This window comes from Acinonyx jubatus, chromosome A2, assembly GCF_027475565.1.
Source record: "Acinonyx jubatus isolate Ajub_Pintada_27869175 chromosome A2, VMU_Ajub_asm_v1.0, whole genome shotgun sequence".
Lineage (NCBI taxonomy): Eukaryota > Metazoa > Chordata > Mammalia > Carnivora > Felidae > Acinonyx > Acinonyx jubatus.
In genome coordinates, this window is record NC_069383.1 from 113,648,466 (window position 1) to 113,660,537 (window position 12,072).

The 12,072-nt window shown below is 41.9% G+C and overlaps 1 protein-coding gene across 7 annotated transcripts in view; it reads left to right on the forward strand.

Moving 5' to 3' along the window:
* Window positions 1–6,169: 6,169 nt before the first annotated feature.
* The window catches only part of TAMM41 (TAM41 mitochondrial translocator assembly and maintenance homolog), a 49,171-nt gene continuing 43,268 nt past the window's right edge, over window positions 6,170–12,072 (forward strand). For 2 of the 7 annotated variants that reach the window (XM_053218938.1, XM_027042662.2), the window contains exons 1-3: window positions 6,170–6,646; window positions 9,127–9,309; window positions 11,916–12,008. In XM_053218938.1, coding sequence (XP_053074913.1) covers window positions 6,458–6,646; window positions 9,127–9,309; window positions 11,916–12,008 — 465 coding nt within the window. In that variant the 5' untranslated portion in view covers window positions 6,170–6,457. Of the gene's footprint in view, window positions 6,647–9,126; window positions 9,310–11,915; window positions 12,009–12,072 lie in introns of those variants that run through there. The other 5 variants (XR_003415071.2, XM_027042660.2, XM_053218939.1 and 2 more) reach the window with 3 other exon arrangements.

Genomic DNA, 12,072 nt, shown 5'->3' on the forward strand with positions numbered 1-12,072 from the left:
TACTTAAGAAAATAAACCTTGAGTTAAACTGCACAATTTATAGAGAAATTAATTCAAAATGGACAAGATCTAATTGTATAACCTAAAATTCTAAAACATTGAGAACAAAGTATGGAGAAAAAGCTTTTTGGTCTTAGGATTAAGCAGAGTTTTTAGATGTGACATCCAAAATATGGTTTTTAAAAGAAAAAATTATCACCTACTGATAAATCAGACTCAATGAAAAGTAAAACTTTTCAAAAGAATAACAAGATTAGTTACAAAGTAGGAGAAAGTATTTGCAAATCACATATCTGACAAAGAACTTGTAACCAGAACATATAAAGAACTTTCAAAACTCAACAGGAAGAAAACAAACAATTCAACAACAATAACAAAATAAGCAAAAGATTTGACCAGACACCTCACTGAGATGGATATAGAAATGGTGGTGAATACCACACAAAAAGATGTTTTGGGGGTGAGGGAACTGTTCTATATCTTAATTGTGGTTAAAATCTATAAATGTGTTACAATTCACAGAGCTATGCATCAACAAAAGGTCAAAAAGCCATGATACTTTTTAAAATAAAAGTAAAAGAAAAAATAACATCATACTACGAGTACTTTCCCCATTGGGCTTTGGTGTTTCATCCATGGAAGTACTAATAAAGAGGTGTGTGGGCATTAGCTGTAGTATTTCTTCTTCAATCATTTCCATCCATGAGGAGGCCCAGGTGATGCCCAAAGTAGTAATATACCAGGCAAAGGGTCACATGCTCAAACCCTGGAGATTTGGAGAGTGGCATCCTAAACAAGAAGATCATTCAAAGAATTTTGTCAGTTTGGAGTCTAAACAAAGAAATCCTCAGAATAAAAGGCATAGATATTCTTGGGCTTTTACAACCACACATTACACCTGTAATTCATGCTTCTTCTCAGTTTCTCTCTTAGGTTACGGCATCCTCTTGTGCCTTCAGGCAAAAGAGGTCTTGATTGGTTTGGGACCATGATATGATTCTCTGGCAGCAAAGGAGTGCTTGGCACCAATGTTTCCAAATTGATGCCATGAAATACTAGTTCCAAAAGATGTTGAGAGAGGAGAGGGGGAAGAGAGAGGAGGAGGGAGGGGGACAAGAGGAAGACATAGTCTGGGAAACTGAAAAGTGCTATGTGCTCTGTTTTTCTTTTAGAGATTCACAATGCATATTGATCTATTAATGCTCTGAGAAATCCCACAGCAAAGAAGTCTATTTGCTTCTATTTAATCCAGTTTCCCAAACTCAGCTGACCATGAATTTTTTTTCAAATAACTCTGAATAATAATAATTCAGTGAAAACCCACTTTGGGACATGCTGCTCTACACCAAATCTAGATTATAGACTTTGGTGGCTAAAGATAGACTTGGTATACAGTGATTAATTCTTTCTCCTCTAACTGGGGTCTTTGCCAACTCAGTTTCTCCCAAAATTTAGGGCCAGTTTTACAAAGAGATAAAGTAGACAGTTGCTGACTTGCTTAAATTTCAGGGACAATAGGTAATAATAATTAATAATAATGGCAAACACATACACAATATCCACTACATATCAGGTAATTTCTTAAGCACTTCATTTTTGTTAACCACTTTAGCTGTTATGACAATCCTGTGAGGTAAGCACAATTACTCCCAGTTAGAAGGATGTGCTATTTGAGCTAGGATTAAGAAATGAGGAAGATTTCAGTGAGAGAGTGAACGAGTGAATGAATGAATGAACAAATCCCTTAGGAAAATGGACAGTTTCTGTTATTTTTATGGTGCAAGAGGAAAAGGATTAGACTTGGATGCTGTATTGGCAGGGGCTGCTATTAGCTCTGTGCCTTCGGGCAAATCACTTTGTTTTCTACACTTCAGTTTATCCATCTATAAAATTGGAATAATAACCATTCATTTCCCAGGATTTGTTTTAAGAATTAAATAAAATCATGTCCGGAAAAGTGCTTCATGTGAAATGCTAAATGTCATAAAGATGTTAGGTTTAACGACGCTTCTTAATTCCTCTTGTACATTGTCTCTTAAGAATTCAATGAGATGAGGGGCGCCTGGGTGGCTCAGTCGGTTAAGCGTCCGACTTCGGCTCAGGTCATGATCTCGCGGTCCGTGAGTTCGAGCCCCGCGTCAGGCTCTGTGCTGACAGCTCAGAGCCTGGAGCCTGTTTCAGATTCTGTCTCCCTCTCTCTCTGACCCTCCCCCGTTCATGCTCTGTCTCTCCCTGTCTCAAAAATAAATAAACGTTAAAAAAAAAAGAATTCAATGAGATATTTGAGAGCTTACTCTGTGGCAGGCATTATTCTATGTACTTTCTGGATACCATTCATCCATTTACTGTCCCAACAATCCTATAATGTAGGTGTTATTACTATGGCCATTCTGTAAACGTGGAAATGAAGGCACAGAATGCTTCTCGGTTGTCTTGCCAACCATCACACCGCTGTTAAATCTTAGGGCCAGATTCAAACTCAGGGGGTACATGAGCATCCCTGATGAGAGACTAAAGATAGTAAATGATGTCTTCAGTCTGAGCCAATTATTCTACATCAAAAATCAGCTGAGAATGGACGGATATGACAAGGTGAACTTCCTTTGATGGGCAGAGATCAAGACCCCTCTTCTTCACTTCCATCACCAGACAAATAATAAACGTGTGACTGATCATAAGAAACACAGAGCTTGGATTTTCTCTCCCAAAATATTTTCTGCCCTTTACTTAAACCACTGATCAGACGAAAAACTAAGGTATAAAAATATAGAGATTTCACAAGGCCTTTTAAAAAATGGAATAGGTGAGCCTTGTCCTAGTGAAACCCAACCTGACAAGGTCATTGTTAATGATACAAAACCAACAGCTGGATGATAAATCAGAAAAATGAGTCCCAACATTCAGTCAAATCAAGTGGCATTCATCTGCAGTGCAAAGGGCTCTCTAACATTTGTATTTCATTGGTATGAGAGTTCCAACAGAACCCTAAAGTGATTATATAGAACATCAAGGCTTTTTAAGGTTTCTAACTTAGCAAGCCATGGTAATTTAAAAGGGAACGGATGAACTGCTAGAAGCGAGGAGCTTTCTGCTGAAGAATACAAATGTGTTCTCTGCTATTGCTTCTGCCTCTTTCTGGGGAAAAGCAAAACGCACACAGGAATGCGATGGAACTTTCCAGCTGGTGGTTTTGCATTATCAGGAAGGAAAGTGTTTGTGAAAATGAAAATTACTGATAATTAGTTGTGAATGCCTGTAAGGGAGAAAAATGGAGAACATTGCAGAATCTTCATTTCTATCAAGGGCTGACCCTCATGGGTGGCAGTGTGAATTGGTACGACCTTTCAGAGGGGGTTTTAGCAAGGCGCTGACACTGTGACCCAACAATTCCACTTCCAAGAATCTACTTTATAGTGATATTTGCACATGTACACAAAGGTCCTTGTATGAGGATGTTCACCGTAGCATTGTTTGCACGTTTGAAAAATGGAAATGAACTCTGTCAATATGAAAATGTTTAAACAAACGATGGCATAGCCATAGTTTAGAAAAATTTGCTACTAGTAAATGGGATGACATAGATCTATATATTTGACACAGAAAGATGTCCCCAGTATGTTAAGTGAAAAGGGCACATTGCAAAATACTATCTGTCATATGATTCCATTTAAACATGTTTTTAGTGTTGGGGCACCTGGGCAGCTCAGTCGGTTAAGCATCTGACTTCAGCTCAGGTTATGATCTCAAGGTTTGTGAGTTTGGAGCCCCGTGTCAGGCCCTGTGCTGACAGCTCAGAGCCTGGAGCCTGCTTTGGATTCTGTGTGTGTCTCTCTCTGCCCCTCCCCCGCTCATGCTGGCGCACTCACTCTCTCCATTAGAAATAAAATAAACATTAAAAAAACCTTTTTTTTATGTTTTTAATGTTAACATGTATGTAGAAAAATATCTGGAGGCATATGTACCAGAGATTACCAGTGGCTGTTTCTGAGGGATGGTATACATGTTTTTGTAATGTTTACATTTTTATTTGCAAAGAGCGGGGAGGGGGGGAATACAAAACAAAGTTGAATTATTTCCTGGAGGGAAGAACGAAAGAAACACAGCTGGTGGAGATTTATTCACTGTATTTGGGTGAAAGGTTTTAGTGTAATTCTGCAGTGAGTGTGTTTCAGATTCTGACAATCTGGGCAAGGGTGCTATTTAGTCCGAATGCTATTTAGTCCGTTGCTATTTAGTCCAAAATGGCTGTGCTCGTGCTGGGAGACTGAGACACACTGTGTCTCCCTTCCGCCGCCCTTATTCTGGTCTCTGGGTTGTACCTCTGGCTATTGCTGCTGCTCCTCAAAACCTTAGCTGACAGATTTCCCTTTTCTCACAGGTCGGCCATTTTAGAAGGCACTAAAACATGGTGGTAAACAGCTTGGCCTTTGGAGTTCCAGAGCCTTGGGTTCAAATCCCAACTTCTCCACTCTCCTAACCTTGTGACTTTGAGAAATTTGCTTCTCCTGTTAGGCTGTCTGTTTCCTCACATGAAAAATGAGTTTAGAGAACCTGCCTACTGGGGTCTTTGGAATGATGAAAAGAGATAAGTATAGAAAGCACTTGGGAATTTATCTTGATGAGCCCGCAGTAATATTTGGAACTGTTAAATCACCATAATGAACACCTGAAACTAATGTAACACGGAATGTTAACTACACCAGAATTAAAATTTTTAAAAAAGAAAGTGCTTGGGAATGATAAGTAAATGAACAAATATTACCTATAATTATTGTCATCATGGCCTATCAGTCTCTTTGTAAAACTTCCTTTCATCTATCTTCTGCCTGATAAAATCCTACCCATTCTTCAAGCCCCCGCTCAGATGCCATCACTGCAAAATCTCCTCTGGTCTCTCCCCACGGAGCCAGAACTGATCAACGCTCCCATATCAGAGGTCTCACCAGATGCTGGGTGCCTCAGCTTCATTACTGCATGTTACGAGTTCTGGATTTGCTTGTCCCTCCCCTTTATAGACCCTGAGATCCTACAGAGTTTGAATTCACATAATTACTTTTCAAATTAAATTAATCTCATCCTTGCCTCTATCATCCACCAGGCATCTTTAGTTCCCAGTGAAACTATGGTAACAACATCCTAACTGCTCTCCCTCCCCCTGCTTACCCCGTTCTAATCTAAACTAACATTCAGCCCTGGATTTTAGCTCCCCTTTTGCCACAGGCTATTGTGATCCTAAGCACATTGCTTTCTCTCTCTAACATGTTAGCTTTCTCATCTGTAATGTGGAGATAGTAACTTCCTGCCATCCGGTAGTAGAGGGGACTCCTTGAAAACTGCATGTGAAAGGCATCAACATTACCTGAGTTCACCTATTACCACTTATGCTTTTTGAAAGGCAATGTATGTCAGGGAAGAAGAAACAAGTATCTAAAAAGTCTATGTCCTGGAAGTTAAAGTACATCCTGAATGGCCCTGTGATTTTTATCAAGTGTCTCTAGTTATACATAAACAGGTGAGCTCTCACCTGGGGTCCTATTTCCTCCAGAAATTGCATTTGATGTGCCCTCTGTGAGCCCAATCCCAGAGGCAAAGGGGCAAAGGCTCTTCATCACCCTTAGAATGAAATACAAACCTCAGAGAACATTGGTGCAGTCCTTACCGTGCATGAACACTTTCATACCCATCACTGGATTTGAAAAGAGCTTTAAGGGAGAAAGAAAAAAAAAAATCACAGCTAAATCTTAACAGTGATCATCTCTGGATGGTGGAAATGGACATGATTTTAATTTTATGTGTGATTTCCTAAACCCTCAAAATCTTCAATTTTGGAGCTGGGTAGAGACGATGGTAATACAACATTGTGATGTACTGCCACTGAATTGCACATAAAGTGTACACTTTTACGTTAGTTGTGTGAATTTCACCTCATTAAAAATATTCTTCAATACACATGCATGATTTTATAGCCATTTATTGAAATGTGTTTTAGATGAGAACGAACACGTATTCTTAAGGCTCAAAAGCAGTTCAAGTAGCTGACACTCTCCCGCACCCGTCTTTCCAAGTCACTTGCCTAGGCGGCTAGCCTGCAGCGCGCTCCTCCGACCACCAGGGGTCTCCGCGGAGCCCTCGCGTCCCCACCCGCGGAAGAGCGTCACCTCTTGCGCCTTTGAAGCGCGTGTGCTGCCGAGAGGCGTGGTCGGGTTTGGCAGGTCGGCCGGCCAGACCGCCGACCACCTGGACCACCCCCCGGCTCTTCTCGGTCCTGGGCTGGGGCTGGCCTGTAGCCCCGAGCCCTCGCCTGTCCCTCCACTTCCCACCCCCGGCTGCAGTCTTCTGCTGCTTCCAACTCCCCACCCTTAACTGCCTGCCCCGGTATCTGCCCCCCCCCCCCCCCCCCCGCCGCCCTCCGCCCTGCTCTGCCCCTCCAAGGGCCGTGTCTCTGAGCCCCGACCCCATGGCGCTTCAGGCGCTGCAGAGCTCGGGGGTGGCCTTCCGCAAGATCCTGTCTCACTTCCCCGAGGAGCTGAGCCTGGCTTTCGCCTACGGCTCCGGGGTGTACCGCCAGGTGGGGCCCAGTTCAGACCAGAAGGTGAGCCTGGCTCCGGGGCAGGCCCCACGTCGGGAATCGGCCTCATCTCACGAGGTGCCTTTTGCCTTGGATCCCTCCAGAGCCCTAGAGCTGCCTCTACTACGAGCACTCCACATATCAGCTAGCAAAGTGCAAACTGTGGGAAAGTGTTCCTGGTATAATGACATCATGAGCTGAATTTTGGAGGATAAGTAGGAGCCCACTTATCTCCGGTCTGGAACAGAAGATGCAGTTATGGGGAGGGGAAAGCTGATGCAGAGGCAAGATGGAAGGAAGGAAATATTTGCCTGGTGCTGGTTCAGCGTACTCAGCCTTGGCAGAACATTGGAGTTTTCCGAGAAACTTTAAAATGCTGATGCCTGGGTTCCACTTGCGGAGATTCTGATTTACTTGGTGTAGGCTCAGACCTGGGCTTCAGATATTTTAAAAAATACCCTGCTGATTCTGATAACGCAGCCAAATTTGAGAGTCACATGTATCGCTGTGGGAAAAAATACAACATGAGCCTCTTGACTTCAGGAAGCTGAAGGGCCAGGGCAGACTCAGGGAAGTTATCAGCAAAAGTTAGTGAGTGACCAGTATATTTACCAATGCTCAGAACATTTAACAAGAGTCTATTTAGGACTAGGAGTTGTTACTCTTTAAAGTTGGCTGAGTGCAACAGGAGTGAGGGTACGGTGTTCCTTGTGTTGCATTCCCCCCCCCCCCCCCCCCGTAAATAAAATGGAAAAAAGTTTGCTTTCAAGGTGGAGACAAGATTCAAGACCTTGCAGAGAAGTGGCAGGCAAATATTTTCATTTAAATGGGGCTGTTAATGACTCTCTCCGCTAAGGCTTTAGAGCTTTTGCTGAATTAACATAAAAGGAAACGGAGTCTAAATAGAGATGTTGTCTGGTGAACTGGATTTTTACTTGCGGCAGTTCATGCACAGCCTAACAATTCACTGTCTTCTTTAATAAACTAAGGAAAGAGAAGTGTGCAGATTGTGATAGGGCCCCTCTTGGATTTGGACACCTGGCTCTAATCCGTCCTTAGGTTAAAGTTTGTTCACTTCCTGGTGGAGCCATCTATGCTGTTGCTTGGGTTTCCTTTTTCCCAACTATACTGTTTTTAAGTGATACTTTGCTTTAAATTGGCAATATGTGAAAAATTATAGATTGTAGGAAATTCTATAGGTTATTATAGGCTAGTTATTTTTTCTAACCTGTATTAACATAATTATACATTTTTAAAAAACATGTCCACCCCAAATCTTCAGTTTCACCAGTGGTTTGTGGATTACATTTTGAAAAACTTAGAGCAGGCCTTAGCCTCCTGATTCAATAGCCACTTCTTCATTTTTGCATGAAGATTTTCCTTTGAGTAGATCTGGAATTTCCTCCAAGAACAGGCCCTTTCTTCCCTTTCCCTCACCCTCATTCCCTACAAGATAACAAGTCTTATAGATTCCAACAGGAAGTTTCAGATCAGTCCCTACCCTCAGTGCCTTACTTAGTATCTTTTTCATTTCTCACTGGGAATTTTGCAATTAACCGCCTGTGTGGTTTCCCGGCCTTTAGTCTACCCTCCAGGGAGCTCTTCTGTAGGAAATTTTTTTAGCCTGGCAACCAGCCTCCATCTCTGGTCTCATCACCACCCCCTGCTTGTGTTCTATTCCAGCCACATCAAACTCAATGCAGCATCAGGAACATGGCCAGCTCTCATATCTACAAGAATGCTTTCCTTTAACAGGACTCCCTTCCCTTCCCAATCCTTCTAATATTTCCACCAAGCCTGCTTAATTCTTGCACATTCTTCAGGACGCAGATTTATCAGAGTCTTGAAGAATATGATTTTATAGCAAGATTTCTGCTTCCTGTTCTGACCCCACTCTAAGTGAAATTAGTACATTTTGCATTCCTCTGTCAAGGTCATTTAGTGATAATTCGTCTCTTCTCCCCAGTAGACTTTTTTTAATCTCTACCCCAGGATCTATCAGAGCTCCTTGTAGGTGCTCAGTGAGTGGTTGGTGAATGGCTAAGAATTAAAATAACTTATTTCCCTTTCTATAATATTTTACAGAGCTTTGTCATACTGTGTTGTTTGATCCGGAAGAAGAGTGGGACACATTTAGATGAAAGGCCAGGTGGCATAAGGTTCATCACAAAGAATTTGTAACCAGACTGTGTCTGCCACTCACTGGCTTTGTGTCCACAGGCATGGAACTTACTCTGTGCCTTGGTTTCTTTTTCTCTAAAATTAGGATGATAACAGTACCTATCTTGCAGGATTATTTTGAAGATAGAATGAATTATGGTGCATATAATTCAAAGTATTTGGAAGAGTACATGTTGGGCAGGACAGTACTGCTGTTACTATGTGTATTGATGAAAACAAGCTCAAACTGGTACCAGAGACTTGCTTACATTTTTGCTGACAGCTTCAGGCCTTCTATTTTATTACTCATAATGGCGTAGAATGTTGGAGCTTTCCGCTCTATTTAGGTGCCTTTCTAGGAATCAAAACTAAAATCGTTCTCTTTTCTTCATTCCCAGAATGCCATGCTGGACTTTGTTTTCACAGTAGATGACCCTGTTGCATGGCATTCAAAGAACCTGAAAAAAAATTGGAATCATTACTCTTTCCTAAAAGTTTTGGGGCCTAAGATTATCACCACTGTACAGAATAACTATGGCGCTGGAGTCTACTATAATCCATTGATCATGTGTGATGGTAGGGTAAGTGACTTCGGACCTTTGTTGTAACTTGGGTGGTTATTAAATTAAATATTAGAATACCAGCTGAATATATATGTTCTTGCAATTAGGAACTGTTTGCATTCCTGCTGGGTAAAGGTGGTTGAGAGTAACTGTCTTTAAGTTTTGCCTTTGGCCAGTGGTTCTCAAATTTTAATGAGCATCAGACCCACTAGGGTGCCTCTTGGACACACAGATTGCAGTTCCCCATCTCCACAGTTTCTGATTCAGTAGGTCTGGGGTAAGGTTTGAGAATTTGTATTTTTCTTTTCTTCTTTTCCTTTTTAAAAAAAATTTTTAATGTTTATTTTTGAGAGAGGGAGTAGGGGAGGGGCAGAGAGAGAGAGAGACAGAGAATCTGAAGCAGGCTCCAGGCTCTGAGCCGTCAGTACAGAGCCCAGTGCGGGGCTCCAACTCATGAACCGCAAGATCATGACCTGAGCCAAAGTCGGAGGCTTAACCGACTGAGCCACCCAGGTGTCCCTGTATTTTTTCCATTGAGATATAGTTATATAGCATTGTGTTAGTTTTAGGTGTACAATGTAATAATTTGATATGTGTGTGTATTGCAGGATGATTACCACAATAAATTTAGCTAACATTCATCACCACACATTTTTTTTTCTTATGATAAGAACTTTTAAGATTACTGTCTTAATAATGAGGATTTGCATTTCAAACAAACTTCCAAATGATGCTGATGCTGCTGGTCTGGGAAACACTTTGAGAACCGCTAGTTTGGTCAGTGGGAGTAATAGGCAGGCCCATTAAGGATGAGTGTGAAGATTAGTCTTATCTATATGGAGGGACAGATACTCCCAGGAGGAAGTTGGAAGTGAAGAGGGTAATTGGGAGAATGTGGTGCCACATGATAGGAACCTCCTGGTGCCAGCAAGTGGGTGGAATTTGAGGATGCAGATAAGATGCACAGATCCCAGCAGAGTGTTGTCTGACAGCAGGAACCCTGCCAAAGGGTCTTTCACATGAAGGGGGCCAGTCTCTAAGAGAGCTCCCAAGACCTGGGCAGGACCGCAGCCTGAGAGGACCAATGGGGGACTATGTCACATCCCTCCCAGAGATTAGCTGGGCTACTGTTGACATACAGGTTCCACCAGCTATGCCAGTTCTGCTTCATGCTGCTGATTGCTTAGATCAATCCTGCTTTGATGTGCCCATAAATCATCCCTGAGGATCTCCTTGAAGTGCAGATTATGACTCACTTGGTCTGGAATGGAGCCTGAGATTCTGCATTTTTTGACAAGCTCCCAAGTGATGCTGATTCTGCTGGTCAATGGATCACACTTTGAAGGGCAGGAGGTTGGAGTATTGACCTGAGAAGGATTTTGAAGACCTGTCTGATCTTGGTGGGAATGGGCACTATGATTGGTGATGTCTGCATAGCCTCTGGGCTAGATGTATACTTTTCCGGTTGAGGTCTAATCCTGCTCCGCCTGCATTTTGAAAAGATGAAGGTTCAGAGAGTGAACGTGGCTTTCATAAGGTCATGTGACTCGTTAGTGACAGTTAGTGACTTTCAGGTCAGTGGTGTTTCCATTACCTCCCAGCTGTTACATGCCTGCAGCAAGAAGGGCTTTTTCTGCAGTATTGCAGCCAGATCAGAGGGGAGATTGTTGCTCGGTACAGCTTTTCACGTCTGCTTCAGTCATGCCAAACGCATAGCTTTGTTCTTTCTCCATAATTAGTATTATGCTGAGCCTATCTCTAATTAGTGGTTTCAAACAATATTACAAGCTCCAGTAACCAAATGTTGGGGCATAATTATATGCCAAAGAGACTGTACTTTTTAATTGAAATTCTTTAGCTACTTTTTAGATATTCATAGCCTGAGAAGGCTGTTTGGATACTGAAGTTTAGCAAAGTGAGTCTGAAGTTACTCATTGAAGCAAATGGGATTTTGTAACCTGGAACAACTACATTTAGGGTTTGTACAAATTGCTTTTGAAATGAGCTTGGCCATAATTCCATGTGTTTAGCTCTGATAAAGAGGTTTAATTTTTGGAGATGTGGCTTTGTAATTACAAAAGTGTTTGAAATACTCAGTAGCAAAAGGGAAGTTCACCATGTAAAGGAATTTGGTGAAAACTTCTAAAGAAAATGTCTTGTATTCTGTGATGAAATGAATGTTGGAAGCCCAGACTGAAATTCAGGGACCTAGTTTTTACACTGCTACCATGGTTATGCCATTTATTAGGTTTCTTATTTCTCAGATGAGAACCATGAACTATATCTTGGCTTCTCACACTGTCTGTGGTACAGACTCAGTTTTTATTTCCAATCCAGGGAGGACCAATAGGTACTGGACAGCACCTAAGAGCCGTTGTGCCTTTAACATCACAAGAGCCTGAGTAAAGATAGTGGTCACTTCACCTCACATCACTGAGGGGACAGATCAGTCTTGGAAACTAATCCTTTGTGACAGACTTTGTGTTTTCACAAGGTAGATTTTAAATGGCTTTGGAAATCTAGGTGCTACTCTGCTCAGAAATTTATTACCTTAGGTTTTGCATTTGCAAAAGTGATAGTATGGTATTTTGCCCTCCTTGATGCCCATTTCTCTTCTTTTCCAGCTTATCAAATATGGGGTCATTAGCACTAGTATTTTGATTGAAGATCTCCTCAACTGGAATAATTTATACATTGCTGGACGACTCCAGAAACCGGTGAGCAAGTGTTTTATTGGCTGCCACAGTTAAGGATGTCTCTCCTCTCTGAACCTAACCCTGC